Source organism: Triticum aestivum, chromosome 6A, assembly GCF_018294505.1.
Source record: "Triticum aestivum cultivar Chinese Spring chromosome 6A, IWGSC CS RefSeq v2.1, whole genome shotgun sequence".
NCBI classification, from domain to species: Eukaryota; Viridiplantae; Streptophyta; class Magnoliopsida; order Poales; family Poaceae; genus Triticum; species Triticum aestivum.
Genome location: NC_057809.1, coordinates 293,854,861 through 293,876,053, shown reverse-complemented (window position 1 = coordinate 293,876,053; position 21,193 = coordinate 293,854,861). Strand labels below are relative to the sequence as shown.

The following is a 21,193-nucleotide window of genomic DNA, read 5'->3' as shown; positions in this document are numbered from 1 at the left end:
TAGCAAATCCAGATTATTGCAAAATGCAATAAGATTGTGAGTCGATCGACTAGTCTAGACTAGTCAAGAGAGTAGTATACGAGTCGTAACTTCACTGTTGACTAGGCTGAAAAACTTGACTAATTTGTGCAGTCGGGCGGTAGTGAGACTAATTGCTGAGTACTCCAGACTACTCGTTTATTTTGAATCAAGAGACTAGAAATTGGGAGGGAAAAGTGAGCTGCTCAGCCCACGCAACTGGAGATTTGGAAAGATGTGCGACGCGAAAAGCTTTGACACAGGAAAGAAGCAAAAAGGGAGAGAGATGAAGAACAGAGGAGCGGGAGAAAGAAGCAAATGTACAGATATGGGGAGAGATAGAGAGCAGGGAACCTTGCTGCAGCACTTCCTTCCGCCACCACGGTTCTGCCTGTCTCCACTTCCAACTATCTCATCAACACTCCGCCTTCTTCAGCTCGGCAGAGCGGGAGAAAGAAGCAAATGTAGAGATAGGGAGAGAATGAGAGCAGGGAACCTTGCTGCAGCACCTCCTTCCGCCACCGCAGTTCTACCTGTCTCCACTTCCAACTGTCTCATCAACACTCTGCCTTCTTCTGCTCTGCAGGGTGGCATCCCTCTTGAGCATCTTTTTGGTTGTTCTCCTGACTACTGGGTGCTTTGTTTGCTTGGTTGTGTTTGTTTCATTCTTCTTGGCCCCCATGAATGCACCAACCCGACGGCTCCATTTAGTGTCTTCTTAGGATACAATGTTGAGCACAAAGGCTATAGTGTTGGGATCATGTCAGTTGTCTTTTGCCCTTGTCCACCCATCCCATTGTGTCTGCACATACTCCTATGTGGACCCCTCGCCGCAGTCCCCACCTCGTTCATCCCCTAAGACTACTCATGTTGTGGACCCCTCGCAGCAGTCCTCACCTCATTCGTCACCTGAGACTCCACCGATGGTTCCTTGTATTTGACTCTACTTTCCCTTCTAATACGCTTGTCGTCCACTTACCAAGGATTCCTCCGTTGTGCCTACTCCAAACGTGCCGCCTTCTCCTGAGGCGCCATCTTCGACCGATGAGCCATCTTCATCGACTACTACGTCTCCTTCTGTTGGCGATGCACAGCCTCCTCCTGAGCCTACTTATGGCTTTTGTGCTCATCCACTTCTGGTTGTTGACCGCTATAGCTTTGTTAGCGTTGCTCTTCTTGAGACAACTTCTTATCGTGATGCTATATTATTCATCCCAAATGGCAGCATGCCATGGCATAGGAGCTTGCTGCTCTTGATCGCATTGGCACGTCAATCTTGTTTTTTTCCTCCCTGTGTTCGTCCCATCACTTGTAATGGGTCTACAAGGTTCGTCTTGTGGCCCATCAGCCCATGGCTTTAAGGGACACGGTCATGATTACAATGGGAAATTTGCACATGTGGCCCACATGACCATTGTCTGCACCCCTTCTCAATGTGGCATTTGTTCGCCACTGATTTGTATCTCAACCTGATGTCACTTATTAATGTTGAGCTACGTGAGGCATTTTGTTCCTCGCGGTACGGTATTCTGTCTTCCCCGCTCTCTATATGGCCTTAAGCAAGCCCCTTGTGCCTGGTTTTAGCGCCCCGCCTCAATTTTAACTACTGTTGGTTTTACGGCAAGTGACTCTTTGTCCACCACTATGTCAATGACATGATCATCATGGGTGATGACTCTGAGTACATTGCCTTTGTTGGAGTTGTGTCGAATATTGTGTACAAGGTAGGTTACAGTTGGCGGCCGCTTTGTTCAAATGGTCTAGTTACTTGCAGCTTTGGCGGCCGCTTAGCCGCCCCAGGGAGAGAGGCGCCATCACCTCCATCATCACCCAGCTTTGCGTGATGGCTCTCCGGATGGCTCCTCCGCTTCCCCCACCACCCCCGGAGCAGGATTAGATCTTCTCTTCCTCGCTGCCACCGCCGTTTATGTGTTGTGCGTGCTTCTTTTCTTCGTTGGGCTTGTTATGTTGTGACCTTGTGTAGTATTCTTGTGCGTGTCTGTTGGACCTTGCCTGCGGTGGCGTTGTGTGTGTGTGTTGTTCGGTGGTACCTTGTGGACTCTGTGCTCTGTGGTTTGCTTTATTTATAAAGCGGGGCGAAAGCCTTTTTCGGTATTGTGTTTATATAGAATATGGAGTCGTGTCCTAATAGGACACTTGTATCCTAGGCCTCTCATATATAGCGGGGGTAGACACACGATGTAACCTATGCCAACATAATAGCACAGGCGCCCAAGGGGGAGCCGGCGGCGTGTGCCGGCGCCCGGGTGGCCGGTGTGCGGTATTGTGACGGTGTCACAGGGAGGAGCACCCGTAGTCAGGCCCCGAGGATGTAGCCATATCAGTGAACCTCGTTAACAAATCTCGGTGTCGTGCTCGTGTGTGCTTGGTCCTCAGATGATCGACGATATGCCTCGGATTTATTCTAACAAGTGGTATCATGAGCTAGGTTATTCGGAGATCGTGGATTGTTGATTTAGAAGAAGGATCGAATCTGAGATGCAGCCGGCCATCGTCGTGGTTCTCGGCGTGATCGGAAAAAGGCAATCAGAAGAGTTATGTGACTGATGTCGGCGAGTTGCGGCATCAACAACAGGCGAGTATACGCGTGGCCGTGGCGGCGGGGCGTGGCAGTGGAACGCATGCGCACGCGGGATGTGCGGCGATCGATCAGATGGATCGCGGTCGATCGGGCGATCAGGGGGCGCAGGTACATGCTCGTGGGATCGTCTGGCAGCTGGGAGGCTGGCCTTGTGCAGGCCAAGGCCGACGTGTGGGCGTTGTGGACCAGATGGGCCAGCTGGATGGAGCGTACAAAGCCAGGCAACGAGACCCAGGCAGGGCTAGCGTTGCTGCAGGTGCGTGCAGTCGGACTGAGATTTGTTTTGGACAAAAAGAGGACCGAGTCCTCGTTATGACAGCACAAGGCAGCAGATCGATTCAGCGGAAGAAAAGATCCATCGTTCTATTCCATTGGGTAGCAGGAGGTTTTGGCAAAGCAATTACTAGCATTGGAATTTGTGCCTGGGAGCTAATGCACGTGAGTAGAAGGATTTTTTGTACGAATTTGCTACTGGTGCATCTTGTGTACTTGAGCACGTGTTGGAAGCTCGGTTATTTTTTCACAAGGTCAGCTATACAAAGAATCATGACGCCATCGGGCATCAGGTTTGAGGTGAAGAAGTTTACGGAACTGGAAGCCTTGGGTTATGGCAAACAAGAGTGAACGATTCGTTGGCACAACATGGATGCTTGAAGGTGTTGCAGAAAGTCATGACAGCTATGATGGTGTTATCATGTGATGGATGGAAATTCGTGGAATGATCTAGGAGCCTGGTCGGACTAGATAGTTTGAAGGATCGACGCGAGTCGGTTGGTACAGAAGACGATGGTGGGATCGGCGATGACGACATAGGAGCGTGATGCTGATGGTGACTGACTTCTGGGGTGTGGAAACACATGGCGCATGCCCGAGGGCTTGTGCGGCTTCGACAAGACTATGGCGCGGGGTTGATTCAAGGTGATGTATACACGGAGCTTGAAGTTGACGGGGCGCATGGGTGGACTGATCATCTACCATGGAGTCATGTTGAAGGTGGAGCTGGAGTCTGGAGGACTTCACTTGGTGCTGATTGAGAGGCTACGGCATAAGAGCTCAGAGAGTCGAAGCCTATTCAGCGGGAAAAAAGCAAGTGGCACGTAGTTCGAATTGGAGCCCAATGGTCTGATGAAAGCGTGAAACTTGTCATCGGTCGGTGATGATCGGTGGTACTCTGCAGTGGGGGTTGAGTGGTGTGGGTTTGTGACCCTTGAGATTCGATCGGGACAGCGGAGGCTCGACGTGGTAATAGCGGTGAGGCGTGCGGTACGCACGGGGCATGGAGACGGGCCAGGGCTCTGGTGGTCATACATGTGATGAGACAACTGCGAATTTGACTCGGGATGACTACAAGCAACGGTGAAATTCCTTCATGTTTCAGACAGGCGGTCAAGAAAGGAGCGGTGATGTTGAGTTCAGGTAACTCTTATGTGTGATACCCAATATGTGAGTTGTTCACTTGCACGCAGGTCAGTGATCCGTGTGTGATGGAATTGGACGGAAACTCTGGAAGTTGGGAGCACAAATTGACTAACAAGGAACTTAATTCTGCTCGAGTATTGACTGTGGTCAAGGAATAAAAAAGGGACTACAAGTTGCAGGTGGAGTCATATGGAGTCTTTGGAGTAGCAGCGGTACTCATGGGATAAGCTCAAGTCCAATGTACATGGAAGTTTGACGCATTGACGAATTCAAGGTGGTGGAGAATATTCGCCAAGGTGGAGTTTGTTGGAGTTGTGTCGAATATTGTGTACAAGGCAGGTTACAGTTGGACTTGTAGTTGTATTGTGTTTATATAGGATATGGAGTCGTGTCCTAATAGGACACTTGTATCCTAGGCCTCTCATATATAGCGGGGGTAGACACACGATGTAACCTATGCCAACATAATAGCACAGGCACGCAAGGGGGAGCCAACGGCGTGTGGCGGCGCCTGGGTGGTCGGTGTGCGGTATTGTGATGGTGTCACAGGGAGGAGCACCCGTAGTCAGGCCCCGGGGATGTAGCCATATCGGTGAACCTCGTTAACAAATCTCGGTGTCGTGCTCGTGTTATTGCTTGGTCTTTGGATGATCGACGGTATGCCTCGGATTTATTCTAACAGCCTTTGCGATTTGCTTTGATAGCTTAATACATTAAGATGATGTTTTAATACTTTTAACTAATATATGTGGATAATGAATGCTCATTTCAAGTTATATCTGATTTCCGTGGAAAACTAATTCAAGGAGATCCAAACAAGAATTACAAGGGATATCAACACTTCAAGAACCACTCGATATCTAACTTCGAGAGAGTAAATTACGAAAATATAGATGTTCCGCTTGTGTTTACCAATCACTATATCAAGAATTTGGAATAAAAAAGTCAAACCATAGTGTAAACCATACATAAAATGTGATTTTTCTGGTCTTATAACTATATTTTTATTTTTTTAAAACCAAATTTTACATATTGAATCAATCTGCACGTAACTATTTATATTCTAAACATAATTTATTTAGAAAGCGATCATAAGATTACCTCGGGTGAAGAATAACTTATTCTGCATCCTGGGTGATGAAGGTGTACGTATTACCAGCCACTTGTCGTTGTTTAGTAGCACTGTTAGGTTCTAGCATTCAATACCTATTTAGCATCAAATTATTTAATCCAAGTAAATCCCATGGAAGGGGTCACGTGGATTTTGAAAAGTAGTTCCAAATTGTTAGGGGTGAAAATACGAATAGTTTCAAGTCTTGATGGCTTCCCTCGTCTATTAGGTTATTTCATCTTTCGGAACCAAAGAAGACATGCTCTGGGGTTCTAATTCTATGCATATCCATCACGTCCCCACGTACATAACTTGGTGAGCAGTGGTTGTGGTGGTGGCGGGGACGAGAAGCGGCTGCGTCGTTTGATCAGCTATCTGCAGTGGCAACACTGGCGTCAACAACCATCCTTTCTCTCATATCATCGCATCCTTTCACGTTTCATCATCGAGGTATCAGTCCAAGTACAAATCCACTTTTTATTAGTTTATTTGAGTTATTGTGTTCTATGCATTCGATGTGATCAAAACTCAAAGAAAAATGATCTACAATAGTATCATCTGCTAATTCTTTGGCTATCTGCCAATCAAGATGAGACGTGAACCCAGCTCGCTGCTCCATCAAACACACAACAGCGTATGTCAGTCTAGTACATATGCGGGCAGCAGCGCACAAGAACCCAGCTTGAACTTATATGGGACACTCATGGTTCATGCCAGCATCTAGGACGCACTCGCGTGGCCGCTTGTGAGCCTATGGTTCAAGAGGAATTGACTCTACAACATGCAAGGAGGCTGTGTTCTTCTCAGTGTGGTGATCATGACAAACTGGAAAATAGGGATGAAAATGGAGTGGAAAGTTTTCACTTTTTCGGAGGAAAAATGGAAATGGAGAGGAAATATGAAAACGGAAACGGAAATTTGCAAAACGAAAATGGAAATGGAATTTTTCATGTGGAAACGGAAACAAAAACAAAATGGTATTTCCATTAATATGAAATTTCCGTTTCTACTATAGGCCCATGGCTGCTTTGTAGCCCAACTACCAAACAACACACAATGACACAATGAGTAGAATGAGCAAAACGTACCATGTGAGTACCAACTTTTACTACCGCACACATACTCAGCTAGACTCTATACGGAATTGTCATGTACTACTACAATACTACCCTATGTTACCAACACAACCATATTATTTTGTAGCCATGTTAAGAATTCCATCAATTTGTTTGTTTTTTGTCTGTATTTCTCTATGATTCAAGGGGGTTTTAAGTTCCGATCAACACACAGTTTTATTTCCATGTCCGCTCTGTGTTCGCTTCGTGTTTGTTTCTGGTAGTATCTGTTTCCATATTCGTTTCCGGGGTTTCTGTATTCGTTTCCGCTTCTGTAAAATAATATGAAAACAAATATGGTAGGACCCAGTTCCGTCCGTTTCCATGCCGTTTTCATCCCTACTGGAAGCAGTGTTCTTCTCAGTGTGGTGATTAGTTAATTAGTTCGAGATATTAGTCCTGGCCTCCTGGGTAGTGTTGATTAGAAACTAACTTGATCTATATGGTCCTAGGTAGTGTTGATTAGTAAGTAGTAACTAGCTTGATCTGTATGGTCTTGGGTAGAGGTTAATCACCTGCACATGAGTTCAGATTTACAAGCCAAAAGGACTCCAAGGCAAAATAAAATTTAAGGAACATTAGGTTGTTCTCTGTTTGTAATTGGAATTAATTTTCAGAAATAATACAATAGCTATCACTGTTGTAGCTAGAAGAGTCATGTAAAGTCTTGCTATCCCCTCAATATCCAATTGAAACAAGTATCATGCTGTAGTGCTGTTGTAAATTAAGCACCATTTACCATGTTATGCATGTTAAAAGAATTCGTGTCACCTGTTATTTAAAATTACCAGACTCTAGTGTCTATCCATTGTCATTCTGGATTTGGTTCCCTCGTGTGATCTCTACTGCTTTCTCTTTTTTGTGTCACGCGATTCTGAATTTCCGTGTTGGCAACATCTTCGGTATAGTCGTTGATTGCTTTTCTTTACTACTACCTCCGTCCATGTTTAATGCCCCCCAGACCAAAACGCAGGTACCAAGACGTCTCAGCGCATAGTAACCCACAAGAGTCTAACCAACCATGGCGTGTAAAATCCCTCTCCGTGTCCCATTAATTCTCTGTTTGTTCCTCCTCTTAATGCGCTGCGGCCGCTGGCAAAACAAAAAGCATGCGTTGGCTGCATGCAAATGACTATCCGCTCACCTTGCTGCATGCCGCCGTTGGCAATAACTACCGAGAGCACCGACCAATAAAAAAGAACGAGCGTTTTGCATGTGGCCTTTTAAATCAGGACGTGCCTAACCTGCTCACGGGACTAAAAAATCCGGAGGGAAGTAGTATCAATTAAAAGAAGCGTCTTTCATGCACTTATTTTTTTAAACAATTCATTACGTTGACGTGTGTATCAATACCTTTGTTCAGGTGCACGAGCTGGTCCAGCCCTTAAATAATTAATTGGCAAAATTATGAACTTGTCTTGTATTGGTTTGTGGTATGCTCTGTTGTGCTGGGAGTATTGTTGCTCTCTACATTGCTGTTCTCATGGAAGGAAGTTAGAATTGATATAACTTCGCATTATTGCTATGTTTTCAAGGCGTCGCCTAGGCGTCGCCTAGGCGACGCCTAGGCGTCAGAGCGCTCGCGAACGTCAAGGCGTCGCCGTCGCTTTAGTTTTTTGTCTAAGGCGTCCGCCTTGTGCTGTTGAGGCGTCCAAGGCGTCGCCTAGGCGTCCAAGGCGCCGCTTTGCTTGATTTTGGACGCCCTGGACATGCGCGGGCAGGTTGAGCGGGAACCAGCAGCTGGCGCGCGCCAGAAAGAGGAATTGGCGGGAGGGAAGAGAAATTGGGCGGGAGAGAGGGGGTAAACAGAGGCAGGAGAGAGAGGGGAACACACCTGTGACTCCAAATCGAGGGGAAAAGAGAGAGGAGCTCTCTCCTCTCACTCTCTCACGCCGCCGGCCCAGATCCGTTCCTCCTCCGCCGGCCTCCCCCTGTCCGGCCAAGCTCCTCCTCCGCAGGCCCTTCCCCTCTCCGGCCAAGATCCATCTCCGCCGGCCATCCCCCTCTCCGGCCAAGCTCCTCGGCCGCCGGCAGCCCTCTCCCAAGGTACGGCTCCTCTCTGCCTCTCTTTTCCCCTCACCTGCCCATGTTTTCTGATGGTGCTGCTGCTTGTGCCTCACTGCTTTGCCTCTAAGCTAGCCCTCTGTTTAGTATATGCATGTGTAGATGTGGTGCTGTGCCTCTGCCCTCTGCCCACTGCCCTCTATTATAGTAGTGTTAGCTGCAAGTTGTGATTAAAATAGATGCTGATTGTCCTTGTTAGCTGATTAGAATAGATGATGTTGATGTGACCGATGATGATGAAGATCCAACTAGTGCTGACCAAGATGGCGAAGACAACACAAATACTACCATCGATGAGTTCGATGATGGCTATTGAGAATTGAGTGTGGCCAGCCTTGCTTATGATCATGTGTTTGCCTGTTTGGAACCTAAATTTATGTTGTGAACTTCTGAACCTAATTTATTGTGTTGTGGACCTAGTTTATGTAATATGTAATGCACTCATGTTTGTCATCTTGTTTTGCACTTTTTCTGTCATTTACTCTCTGTTTTTTACCAATGGTGATCTATTAATTAAGTCTAGTTTTAACCATATACTATGATATATGTTCATCTTTATGCAGATTTCTATTGTGGAAGGCAGAAATGGGAAACAAGACGGGAGGAATGGATGCTATGTGGGCTCAACAACCAGGAAATTCAAGGTATGAATCAGTTACATGTCCACTCATGGCTGCCATATTAGTACCCCTAGCGCCTAATAATAAGTGTCTAAGGCGTCGCCTCGCCTCACGCTTTGAGCGCCTAGGCGTTGAGGCGCCCCCCCAGCGCCTTAAAGCGCCTGGACGCCTTGAAAACATAGCATTATTGTTCTCTCTATCTTTCTTGTGCTGGTTTTATTGCTTATGTACTTGTCAACTTCTTGTGCATGAATAATTTGTGGTGGTTGGCACAAAATCTTGATCCATGTAGATAACATCTGATAGTTAAACTTGGTTTACCAATGCAAATGGTACATAGGGTTTAACCAAATGGGAGATGTTAGCAGGAATCTCATAGTGGCAGAGATTCAACCCCCCAGCAACCGAATTGGTCGAGTGGCCAAGTGGGGATCACCCAATCCCTTAGTGGAACTAATCCCCTGCAACCGAACATTAGCCTAAGGGTGGGAGTACATACTCCCAGGAGTACAAAAGAGGAGCTCTAGGACAGAACGAAATCATATACTCTGGGTAGATGACACAGTGAGATAAGGACTAGGACGGAGCGAAGCTGGGGTGCAAGGAAAAGCGACCTAGATTTCATAATTGTGATTTTAGCATGCCAGAGAAACACATCAACATGAACAAAAAAAATAGCTAAAAGGGGTTATGAGTATTGCAGCCATTACCACTTAATCCAACAATAAACATAACAACAAAAGTTGGCATCCATAGTAAATACATACCTGCACATTACCAATAAGAAGGGCAAATAAGACTAAACCCGATATCGAGACAAAAACAGCAAACAAATTCTCCCATGTGTAAGTGCTTGTTTTCAGATTTTGACCAAGAGAGCTGCGATAGGTAAACCAATACATAAATACAATATCGAATTCAACATTCCTTGATGGAGTACAAAAATAGTTAGGGGAGGGGCTAAACCTTAGACTTTGCAGACCCCACCAAAAGCAATAGAAAAATTTCTCAAAGAAACTCGTCGATTGTGAAACAGTTCGGAGAGCCGGTAGGTAAATTCCAAAGGTTGGGTCTATATCGTCGCTGCCATTTGTCAGACAGACATTTTGCAGGAAAATATTGTCTCTAGCTGTATTACTCCCGCAATATAAAGATGCAAAGTTACAGTTTATCTTGCCACATTCTTTTCTCCAGCAGGTATCTTCTCGCTGAATGGAAAGAAGGTACCAAAGGGCTCCAAACACCTACAAGCAGTTACAGTATCAGCCCTTCTTAGTATCTTGAGTATGGCTATCAGCTAACCAAATATATGCAAATAATTGCAAGTCATCTAGAGATTAACCCTCTTGTGAAGAAATTAATCATCATAGTATACAGGCTGATTTAAAATCATTAAGTTATTCGGGAAGATATTGCTTAGTGAACTAGTATTTGCTTAGGAGTGGACGTACAACCCCACCACCTACAGGGCTTCTCCTACAGTTTTTTTTAGGGAAAGGATAGCAGATCATATAATCTTGGGAGAATCAGAAATACAGTCCAGTTGCACACACAAGTGCTGCTAAGTCAGCTGGGAGAGGATTGTGCCACATAATCTCCATTCTGCAGTTCTCTTTCGAGAAAAAACAGTATTTGATTGGATAAGATGTTCAGCGCCTCAACGTTTCCAAATCACCATCAAACCAGATCAGATATTCCAGATATATGATCCAAAAGTGTCAGCGATACGGGAAACAGGGTCCCCCAGGCCCGCTAAAGATGGGCCTAACACAGCACCACGAAGCTCAAGGAAAGGGAGGGAAACCTTGCTGTGGGCTCCCCAAGCACAAAGGCATCCGGCGTGCAAGAAGCCCAGGAAGGTGGTTGGGGTCCTTTCCGACCACCCGAACTCCCCCGAGTACCAGCTCTGCTCTTGTGGGCCCTTCGGGGGACCCACACCAACTGGTGAAGTATCAATACAGGTCTGACTGGCTCTCTTCGGGTTTTGGTTCAAACCCAAGGGCCGACCGGCACATTAAATGTTACCTGCATACCTACGATACGATGAACAGTAAGCCGGTTCGCATCATTCTGAGGTGATACAGCCTGCCATGTATCAGAAAAGTGACAGGCGCAACCCACCTTTCTGACTACAAACCCAATTGGGGGCGGCACGTCTCTCCACCACTGATGGATGGGGCCCTGCGAGCTGTGGGCGGATGGGCGACTTGTTTTTGTCAAACACCACCTGTGCACGCCAATCTATTTTCTGACGGACCCGCATGGGCTGTGCAGACTACACTGTTCAGTTTGTTTGTGACATATTTTGTAGCAGGCCATTGTGGTGCCCCCCGTCTTTTTATAAGGGGGGGACCAAAGCCATGCAAAGGGTTCACATTTTGGAGAAGCATAGCTCTACAGTAGACTAGCGCTCAACACTTCAGAGGAAAAAAGAGAGGAAGAGTTCATCCTGTAATCATACATATCAACATCAACAGATCAAGAACACAAGCAGGACGTAGGGTGTTACACCTCGCGGTGGCCTGAACCTGGGTAAAAAAAAAAACATGTTCTTTGCTGAAGTGATTTGAAGTGTTTTTGCCCCTGGCTGAACAAAGAAAAGAGGGATCTCCCAGGTCTTCGATATCGACGAATTCCCCGTCGACATCTGGCGCGCCAACTAGGGGGCTAAGGCTTCAGGTCTCTTCAGATCATCTTCATCAACCATGTCCTCATCCGCGCAAAGACCGAAGCACTCCGGCGCAGCTGGCGAAGCCCCCTCGGACGGCGTTGCACCATCCGGCAGCCGGCTCCCTTTGGGCACTCACTGATCGGCACGTTGCTGGCAGAGTTCGAATACGGAACCCAAGCGTCCGCGCTACATAACGCGTGTGTCCTTCAGCACTTTCCCGTTCTGATGGAGGAGTCTCCTAGGAGTTTTTGGCTCCAGAAAATTGTCGGGTTGCCAAGAGGCCCCCGCGTTCAAACAAGACTTGTGTCCTCCCGCCCCGGCACCAACAAGGGTCTTCCATCGCTGTGCCCGCCAAGCCTCGCTTGACGGGACCAAGAACACCGCTCCAGGCCCCACCTCACGATCACTGCTTCCGTTCCTGTACGTGCCGGGGATCTTCGTGACACCCCCTACAGCAAGAGGAAGGCTGATGCCCCCAAAAAATGGACTAACGAGTGGTGCCCTGAGCACCTCTCCGATAGACATGCCCTCTTGGACTGGCGAGACACCAAGGCATTTGCCGGTAATCGACGCCGAGCACGCCGTGACATGAAACGCAGCACAGGGTTGTACGAACAAGCGCCATCTCCGCCACATACACGACGAGGATGATGCTCGCCATGGCCAAGACGACTTCTTTAGCTCCCACGGATCCAAGGTTGTGGCGTGCATCCATGGGGGCGCTTGCATGCCCACTTCACGTCAGACAACTCAAGTTGTTGGCACGGGAGGTTAACCCGGTACTCCCAAGCGTCAAAGCATCCCAACCTCGGGCAGCGAGGCCTCTTCATCTTCAAGCTCCTCAAGAAGTCGGGTCCCTTCGAGTGGACCCCCGAGGCTGATCGGGTGCTCCAGAATATCAAGCGGTATCTCACTTCTCAACAACAGCGGTTGCCACCAAGACCTGAGGAACCGCTGTTGTTGTACATCGCCGCCACCCTCCCCCCCCCATGTCGTAAGCGTCGTCCTGGTGGTGAAGCGGGAGGAGACGCCAGAGCCCAAACATGGGTCAGAATCCCCGGCTTAATCAGCATCAACTCTTAGCGCCGGATCTGGGCTACCAGTGCATCCAAAGGAGACAACCATCATCAAGCAAACCTCTAAGCCTAGGCTCCCCTCCAGCCTAGAGCCAATGGCCGGGCCCAACCTCCCTTCCAGCCCCAAACTAATGGTTGAGCCCAAGCTCTCATCCACATTGGCCCATGAGCCCGAGCTTCCACCCACCCATGCTCCTTTCCAACCCAAAACAGGCGACCAAGCCCAAGCAAGCTCTCATCTAGGCTGGTGTCTGAGCCCAAGCTCTCATTCGACCTCGAGCAAACCAAAGAGCTCGAGGAAGCGTCTCCGACTCTGGGGCGGGTTGTACAACGTCCTATCTACTTTATCAGTGAAGTCTTGCGTGATACCAAGTCGCGGAATCCAAAGATCCAGAAGTTGCTCTACGCGATCTTGGTCGCATCAAGAAAGCTGTAGCATTATTTCCAAGCCCATAAGGTGTCCGTCGTCACATCCTTCCCGCTCGATCGCATCTTTCACGACCGTGGGACAATCGGCCGCATTGTAGAATGGGCGATCGAGATCGGGGAGTTTGACCTTCATTTGATCAGCTCCCATGCCATCAAAAGTTGCACCCTTGCCGACTTTGTGGTGGAATGGACTCGTGTGCCCAAAGACAAGGTGGAAGAACTATTCGCGGCCCCAGGGCACGAGAATCACAAGCACTGGACAATGCATTTCGGTGGATCCTTCACGCTCCTAGGCACGGGGGTTACAATTGTTCTCTCCTCTCCAACGAGCGAACAACTCTAATACGTAACGCCAACTCCTTTTCAAGGATGCTACCAATAACATGGCCGAATACAAGGGACTGCTTGCCAGCCTCCGGGCCGCAGTCCCCCTCGGAATCCGTTGCCTACTCGTCAAAGCTGACTCGCAACTACTCATCAACCAGGTGTCCAAGGAGTACCACAGCTACTCATCAACCAGACGTCCAAGGAGTAGCAATGCTCAGACCCACGGATTGCAGCATCCAAGCCCAGGTCAAGAAACTGGAGCGGCATTTCGACAGCCTGCAAATGTTGCACGTGAAGCGCCACGTGAACCGAATCGCTGACCACTTGTCATGACTGATTTCCCGTCAGGAGCCGATCCCAGTCGGAACCTTTAAAGAAAGGCTCTTCCAACCGTCCGTCTTGATCGCCGATCAAGACAAAGGAGCTTCTTGATCGCCGATCAAGACAAAGGAGCTTCCTCTTGCTTCGGCGAGGGTGCAAAGGTGTCGCCTTCTGCAGGGAATCAATAGATCAAGAACACAAGCAGGCGTAGGGTGTTACATGTCGCGGTGGCCTGAACCTGGGTAAAAAAAACTGTGTTGTCGGTTGAAGTAATTTGAAGTGTTTTAGCCCTGGCCGAACAAAGAAACACCGTCGACGAAAAGGTCACGATGTCATGCGAACCATTGTGCTTAGGAATAAACTTGCTAATATTTTGAACCTTTTACATATTTTATCTTAGAAAGTTCCGGCAGGTTAAAAAAATAGATTCATCTCACAAGTTGGGACATGTTTCTGCTTTGAAGTTTGAAGAACAAGTTTACATGATAAAAACTGAGTGAAAAACAAGGACTGATTTGCACATAGTAGTGACCTTTAATCTACCAAGACATCGGCTTAAGACAAGATGTTTCTCACTACGACAATTTCATTGTTTGTGCATATGGTTTAGCATGTGATAATCATAAAATGCATTGTGTGTTCCATAAAGAAAAAGAAAAAACAATATCCCATGTGCTTTGCTATGTGACATTGTTGTTTGCACTACCTCGAGGAATCAAAGTTCACAAACATAAATTTCGAATGCTCACTAGGAGAATATTTTTCGAAAACAAATCCTTATGGGCGTGTTTGGTTGCCTGCATTAGGTCCAACCAAGCCCACGCGGGAAGAATCCGGCCTGTTTGGTTGCCCGCATACACTATTGGGCCTGCATCGCACTAACTTTAAAGCACCTCTGGGCTTGTCTCGCTGGGAAAGCTCAAATTGGCAGTTTCTCCAGAGCCAGGCCCGCTCGATGCACGTGAGCGGCGGGAACTGCACGCGCGGAGCCATGCTCGAGAAGCCGCGTTGCTTCCCGAAGCGCCGGCAGTTATTACCCTCACCGCCCCCTCACCACTTTGTATCCCCTCTGCTCACTCTCACCGACGGCGGTGGTAGCGACGGCGTGCAGCAGATCGGAGAAGAGCAAGGCGACCACCGGCTTCCGCATCATCACCTCCGGCACGACAATGGCAGTAAGCACTTTTTTCACCTCCTCACGTACTCATTCGCATTCGATCCGCGTTTAGGTTCGATCCGCGTTAGGGGAATGGGGAATCGAGGTAAATAGCCATAGGATTGATCATAACATCGTCATGAGTTTGTGGCACCGATGGATTTGAGGTTACCGATCGGGATTGAGTACAAGGGTATTGGGGGAAAATCTTTCACAGTAGTTCTAGATCTTAGCCTCGGCTACCCTGGAGGCGTTTGGAGCGGCGGTTACCCTTGCCCTTGTTCTTCTCCTCGAGCTGCACCACCGTCTCTTCTTGCTCGCCGGAGTCCAGATCAATTGGCATGCTTCGGTGTCCTGGCTCCGGCGCCCTTACAACCATCGCCACCGCAACTTCTTCCACCTCCATCGCCACTGCTTCTTGTTCCTCCTTCACCGCCACCACGGTCCATGTCGTGAAGTACGTTGCGGCACGATGGTCGTGTGGACGCCTGTACTCTATGTACTTGGCCCCCTTGACCTCTGTCGGGCGTCGCCGAAGTCGGCTTGATTCATGGCCCAGCGAAGATGTCAGACGACATAGCGCCCTTCGCTAGGTCAGGAATCAGCGTCTTCAACTCCTCCGGCGTTGCCTTCTTCAGCACCGCGTCCAACTCTTTTTGCATGTTTGCCATGCTGGTGAAGTTGGAGCAGACTTCCATGGTGTTCTCGAACTTGGTGCGGTCACCGAGCGAGCACTCAAGGAAGAAAGCCCTCCATCCAATGCCCCAAGGGAAGGGGTTGGGATTGCTGCTGGAGTTCATGGCGGTAGATAGGAGGGAGAGTGAGAGACAGAGAGATGACTGAGTGAGATGATGGGTAAGTAGTGACCGTGAGGATGGGTAAATAAAGGGGTTATGGACGATAGGTTTTAATGGCGATCAACCTTGGAACTTTGTGCTCTTCATAATGTGCGCTCTTCGTAATGCAGATCGACACGGACAAGGGCAAGGAGGTGGTGCTGCCCATGGAGGTTGAGCCGGCCACGCCTGAGGAGGTGGCCACGGATGAGGACGTGGTGCCTGAGGAGCCCCCTTGCAGCAAGTGTCGTAACTACGGCCACTACCATGAGGAGGGAGGTCCAACCCACTCCTGCAAGGTGATCCTTGCCCCTCAGCTTGAGTGCATCCCGATGCCCCTGGACTTCACCAAGCACTTCCCGGCGGTGCCGCAAGAGTTCAAGCTCAGGGCCAACACCGGCTGCTCATGGAAGGTGACTGTCCGGCTGATGGACGGTAGGGTGACCCTCGATCAAGGTTGGGCCCCCTTCGCCGCCATCCATCAGATCATGATCGGCTACATAGTGACGTTCAAGCTGCTCACTCCGGACATGCTCAAGGTCATCGTCTTCAACGACGAAGGCATTGAAGTGGTCACCAAGTGCAGCAAGCATGACAAGGCCTTCACCGTCAACGTCTAGGACTGCCCTTCCTATGCTCCATCTGGTTTAGTTTCTTATCATACTGCTTTGCATCCGAACTGATATGTTTAAGTGTGGCACTTTATTTAAACTACGGCTAGCTATGGTTTAAACTATCTTCTGTTGTGTGTGCATGATTGTTTCTTCACGCCGTTGTGTGTTGGTAACCCCGCCAACAAGTTGAAGAGGTTACCAGACAATAGTTGTTGCATCGAACCAAACACCGAGTAGTTGCGTGAGCCGAGCCAATGCAAGCAACCAAACGGTATGCCAAAATTGCTAACCTAATGCGAGAGGCCTAAATGCAGGCAACCAAACAATGTGCAGATGTCAGATTTTTGGCCTGTTTTCCTTCAACCAGGCTGGGTTGAGCCAGGCTGAGCTAACCAGGCCCGGCTCCTACGGCAACCAAACACGCCCTAGCTGTATCTACTAATTTATCCGTATTGATGTGAGATCGCATGATAAAATTCATTCGGGAATTATCTTCGGTCACAAATAGAGAAGTTTTATCAAGCAATAATTATTGGGTTACCACTTAGGCTCTTACCATCAAGAAAAAACTATATACAATGAACTCAAATCAGCATGGATTCAGAATTCGATGTTATTAATTAAGTTTAGAGACAGAAAAGGGAAATAAATTAACTTGCATTCTTCTTACTAATTAGTGAGCGGAGCACTTACATGGCTAGCGAGCATATAAATTAAAAGGTTAAAAGCAGCACCAGCCCATGCGGTCTCTGTAATTATGCCAGCCGACCTTGTGATTTGAAGGTAGAGTGGTATTATTCGAACGAGCCGAGGCACGTACTGACATGTAACAATAACCATCAGTATATCTTTTGCCTCCATAACCTTGGAATCTTTGAGATGGGGTAGCACTAACAATACAAAAACCTGGTTATTGAAATGATGTCGTTATTGTTACATATTTGTGACAAAAGAGATTCTAAAAACGCAATATTCCGCATTTGTTTCATTCAAATTTAAGAATAGTATCACCCAGTTAAGAACAGTGACTGCATTCAACCTCTTTTTTATGTCATAGGTGGAAAGTATCTGCCCTTTTTGGCATGTTCTATAAGTATCCCAAAGCTTCAATCATACCAAGTAAATGAATAGTACAGCATTAGCTTATAACTCAGCATTTTAAATACAGAATGCCCCAAGTAATTATTGTCTCTTATAATTCCCAGAGGACAACATTCCATTGGTTGATGTTCTGTTATCAGCAGTTATAATTACTGTGCATAACCACACTAAACATCTCATCTCGTTGATGCGCTTGATTGCATAGATGCTCCATAAGTCCATATCTTTGTGCATTCTGGGCCATTAGGCCCCATAAATTTTAAGTACACTAAAATAGCTAACAGCAACAGTTCCTACTGCCTTCCTAATAAATCATACATGAGAAAACTAGTACAAAAGTGCATGCATACAACTAGTCTTATTGGATCCTAACAAAACCATCAGAACTACAAGAAGCACATGATGTTCAACTGTTGCAGGTTAATGCAGAAAATGGCATACGAAGTACCTGAGGGAGGGGCATAACAGCTAAAAAATCAATCAGAAAGTATGTAGTTAGATACCGCTTTGCTATTGCAAAGGTGTCTTCAACCAAGACACCTCGACCAAATACTCTGGAAGGAGCAACAAATCCTGTTCTGAACTGAAATATTATATGGAGCAAATAGAAGATGTCTGTGAAGAAGCGCAGGATACTTGCAATGGTTGCCAACTTTTTGTCCAGATATAGGCAGTTCTTGACACCATCGATCACTGGGATATAAAAGAATAGTGGGTCCACAGAAACTGCAATTAGACATGATATCACAAATATCTTGTTCCATCTTTGCAAAAATGGCCCTTGAGGATCAAGAACTCTTGTTTTGGCCTTCCTTTCCTCTGGTGTTGATTTGTTCAGGGTTTCAGGGCGTGAACTGTTCCCTAAGAATGAGAAGGCTCCTAGAGTCTTATCCTTTAGTGAGTCAAATGCAGTATGCCTTCCTTCTGAAACTATCTTATCTGAACCGACAGAATACTCTGACCTCCAGTCATGAAACCTGACACATACACACACACACACACAAACAGCTAAGGCTACTTGTCAGAATAATGCGCAGGTATGGATTCTTATTTTGGCAGCTCTTTAGATATAATAACTTCGGAATCTGTCAAACATGAACTTTTTGTAAACCATAATGAAGCTGACCTCATATGTTCCCAGTGGAGTAGGTTTTCCTTCGAAATATGAAATTTTCTATTTCTATTTTAAGACACCAAACACTCTTCAGTACAAGGGGAGCATAGAAACTAACCTCACATATCTCTCCTCTCGGAAAGCCATTCAGTCTGCCTAGCACCAGCAGATAGAACAGGACTAGGACCACGATGGGTCAAATCTTCAAGTGCGGGACTGAAGTATCATATCTCTGATGATCACAGCAAGAGATGAGTAAGCGACCTAGAAAGGCATAGACAGCAGGTCGTTGTAAATTCTTTATAACATAAAAGTACAGTAAAGGGGAGAAAAAAATCTTAGGGCTGAAGAATCAACGAAAGAAATTTAAACTGATCAACATGACCTTGTGTAGCCTGAGAAAATCCAACTGTTCAATTCATTATTTAAAGGGCTTGCTGTGAATACAACAACAAAAAAAACTAAGTCATCCTTTTTTTAGGAACACCAAGTACTGCACAACCGCACGTACACACTCATTCACATAGTGCCCACAAAAGACCAGATGCACAGAGAGCTTCAAGATTGACGAAGTCACCACAGTAGCCTCACTGTCGAAGAAAATTTCGCCTCCTGCTGCAGAATATTCCTGTGACACACAGGGTGTCAAACCCAGGGTTTGATCCCTGGTGGGATAGGGGTACAACCACCCTCCTAACCATACAACCACAGGTTGGTTCTCCACTAAGTCTTTTCTCAGCACTTAGCAGACGATCAAACGCAGGTACATAAAGAACATACTAGCAAGTAATTTTTAGTGTGACACCGCTGAACGAGAGCGGAAACTACTCCCAATTCCTCCTGGACGGGTTAATAGCGACCCCATTGCTCACCGCCGGGGCTTGGGGCGACCAGCTATACCTGTTCCTGTTAATCCTTGCCATCGACCCCATTGCTCACCGTCGGGGCTTGGGGGGACCAGCTATCCCCTTTCCTGTTCATCCTTGCCATCGACCCGCTTCAACATATACCTGATGCTGCTGCCGCCTTGGGGGCTCTTTCCCCTCTACCAGGGAAGGACATGATGTTGTGGGTCAGACTCTATGCTGGTGATGCCATCATTTTCCCAAACCCTTACCGTGGCGACATCAACAACCTTCTCCAAATCCTCGAGCAGTTTGGGCGTGCTACTGGACTTTGCATCAACCCATCCGTTGCCAGGGCATTGAACTTGATGGTATCCTTAAGGGGTTTGGCGGCAGCAGGGTAGGTTTCCCGATCACCTACCTTGGGCTGCCGATCACTCTATCAAGGACAAGGCGCGTGCATCTCCAGTTCGTCCTTGATCGGATCAAGGCCAAGATGGCAAGATGGAAGCTCATGAACCATGCGGGCCGGCGGGCTCTCGTGCGCTCCCCATCTTTGCCCTGCACTCCCCGACTTCGCCCTGACAGCAATCCGTGCTCCCACGGGGTTTTCCAAAGAAATCGACAAAATTTGCAGAGAATTCCTCTGGGTGCACGAGGAGAAGCTTACTGGTTGAAAGTGCAAGGTCAAGTGGACCTCTGTCTGCTCGCCAATTGCCCTGGGAGATTTGGGCATTCACGACCTCGACAAGTTTGAGCACGAGCTACAGTTGCGATGGCTCTGGCTTAGCTGGCAGGCGCCCTCACGCCCATGGGTGGGCTCTGACTTGCCGTGCGACCAGCAGGACCGAGACTCTTCACTGCAGCCACCTCAGTCAATATCAGGAAGGGCAAGCCCACCTGTTTCTGGGAGTCAACCTGGCTATGCTCTACCCCCTTGTGCCTGATGGGACCAAGGCTCTACGTGCAGTCTAGAAGAAAAGCTAGATCGGTGCGTGAGGCCCTGCTGAATAACAGATGGACTCAGGCATCAGAAACCAACACCTGACGGAAGAAAACATCGTTGAGTTCCTTCTGATTTGGAGCATGCTCAGAGCGTCCGCCATTGTCCTTCACCCGGACATACCAGACGAAATTCTTTGGAAGGTCTCGAGCTCGGGCTCATACAGCGCTGCCCCGGCATATAAGTTACAATTCTTGGGAGGAACTAGATCACCCTTCCGTAGCCTGTTCTGGAAGGCTTGGGCTTCGCGCTGCAAGTTTTTCGTATGGCTTCTGCTCCAAGACAGAACTTGGTGTGCTGATCAGCTGCTACGTCGTGGCTGGCCGAATGAATACTTCTGCCCTCTCTGGACCCGGAATCTTGAGACCTCCATGCACCGATTCTGGCAATGCCCGGGGGCAAAGCAAATTTTCGAGGCGGGCCTCGCTCTGGCTGGGGTGTTGGGCGCTGAACCCCCAAGCATGGCCAGAGGTTAACAATTCACTGGGGTTTTGGGAAGCGATCTCAAGCTCAACGACAGCAGACAATGCTAAAGGTGCCAAATCCCTCATGATCATGATCACTTGGGAGATATGGCTGGAAAGGAACAAACACATTGTCCGAGACGAGATTTCTTCCATAAACACAATCATGCATTTGACCCACCACTCTCTGGATTCTCGGAGAATCGCAAGAGCAATCTGCATGCAGCACCCCTTCGGTGATCCGCCCTGAAAAGATCAGCATGCTGAGCAACCACTTCTCTTTTTTT

The 21,193-nt window shown here is 47.8% G+C and overlaps 1 protein-coding gene across 3 annotated transcripts in view; it reads right to left on the bottom strand.

Moving 5' to 3' along the window:
* Window positions 1–21,193, bottom strand: part of LOC123127451 (cyclic nucleotide-gated ion channel 1) — a 38,192-nt gene that overhangs the window by 14,162 nt on the left and 2,837 nt on the right. For 2 of the 3 annotated variants that reach the window (XM_044547169.1, XM_044547167.1), the window contains exons 2-6: window positions 18,713–18,858; window positions 17,929–18,457; window positions 17,073–17,285; window positions 9,916–10,193; window positions 9,717–9,828 (exon numbers count right to left, since the gene is read on the bottom strand). In XM_044547169.1, the coding sequence (XP_044403104.1) occupies window positions 9,717–9,828; window positions 9,916–10,193; window positions 17,073–17,285; window positions 17,929–18,457; window positions 18,713–18,741 (1,161 nt within the window). In that variant the 5' untranslated portion in view covers window positions 18,742–18,858. The remainder of the gene's footprint in view (window positions 1–9,716; window positions 9,829–9,915; window positions 10,194–17,072; window positions 17,286–17,928; window positions 18,458–18,712; window positions 18,859–21,193) is intronic. The other variant, XM_044547168.1, reaches the window with a different exon arrangement.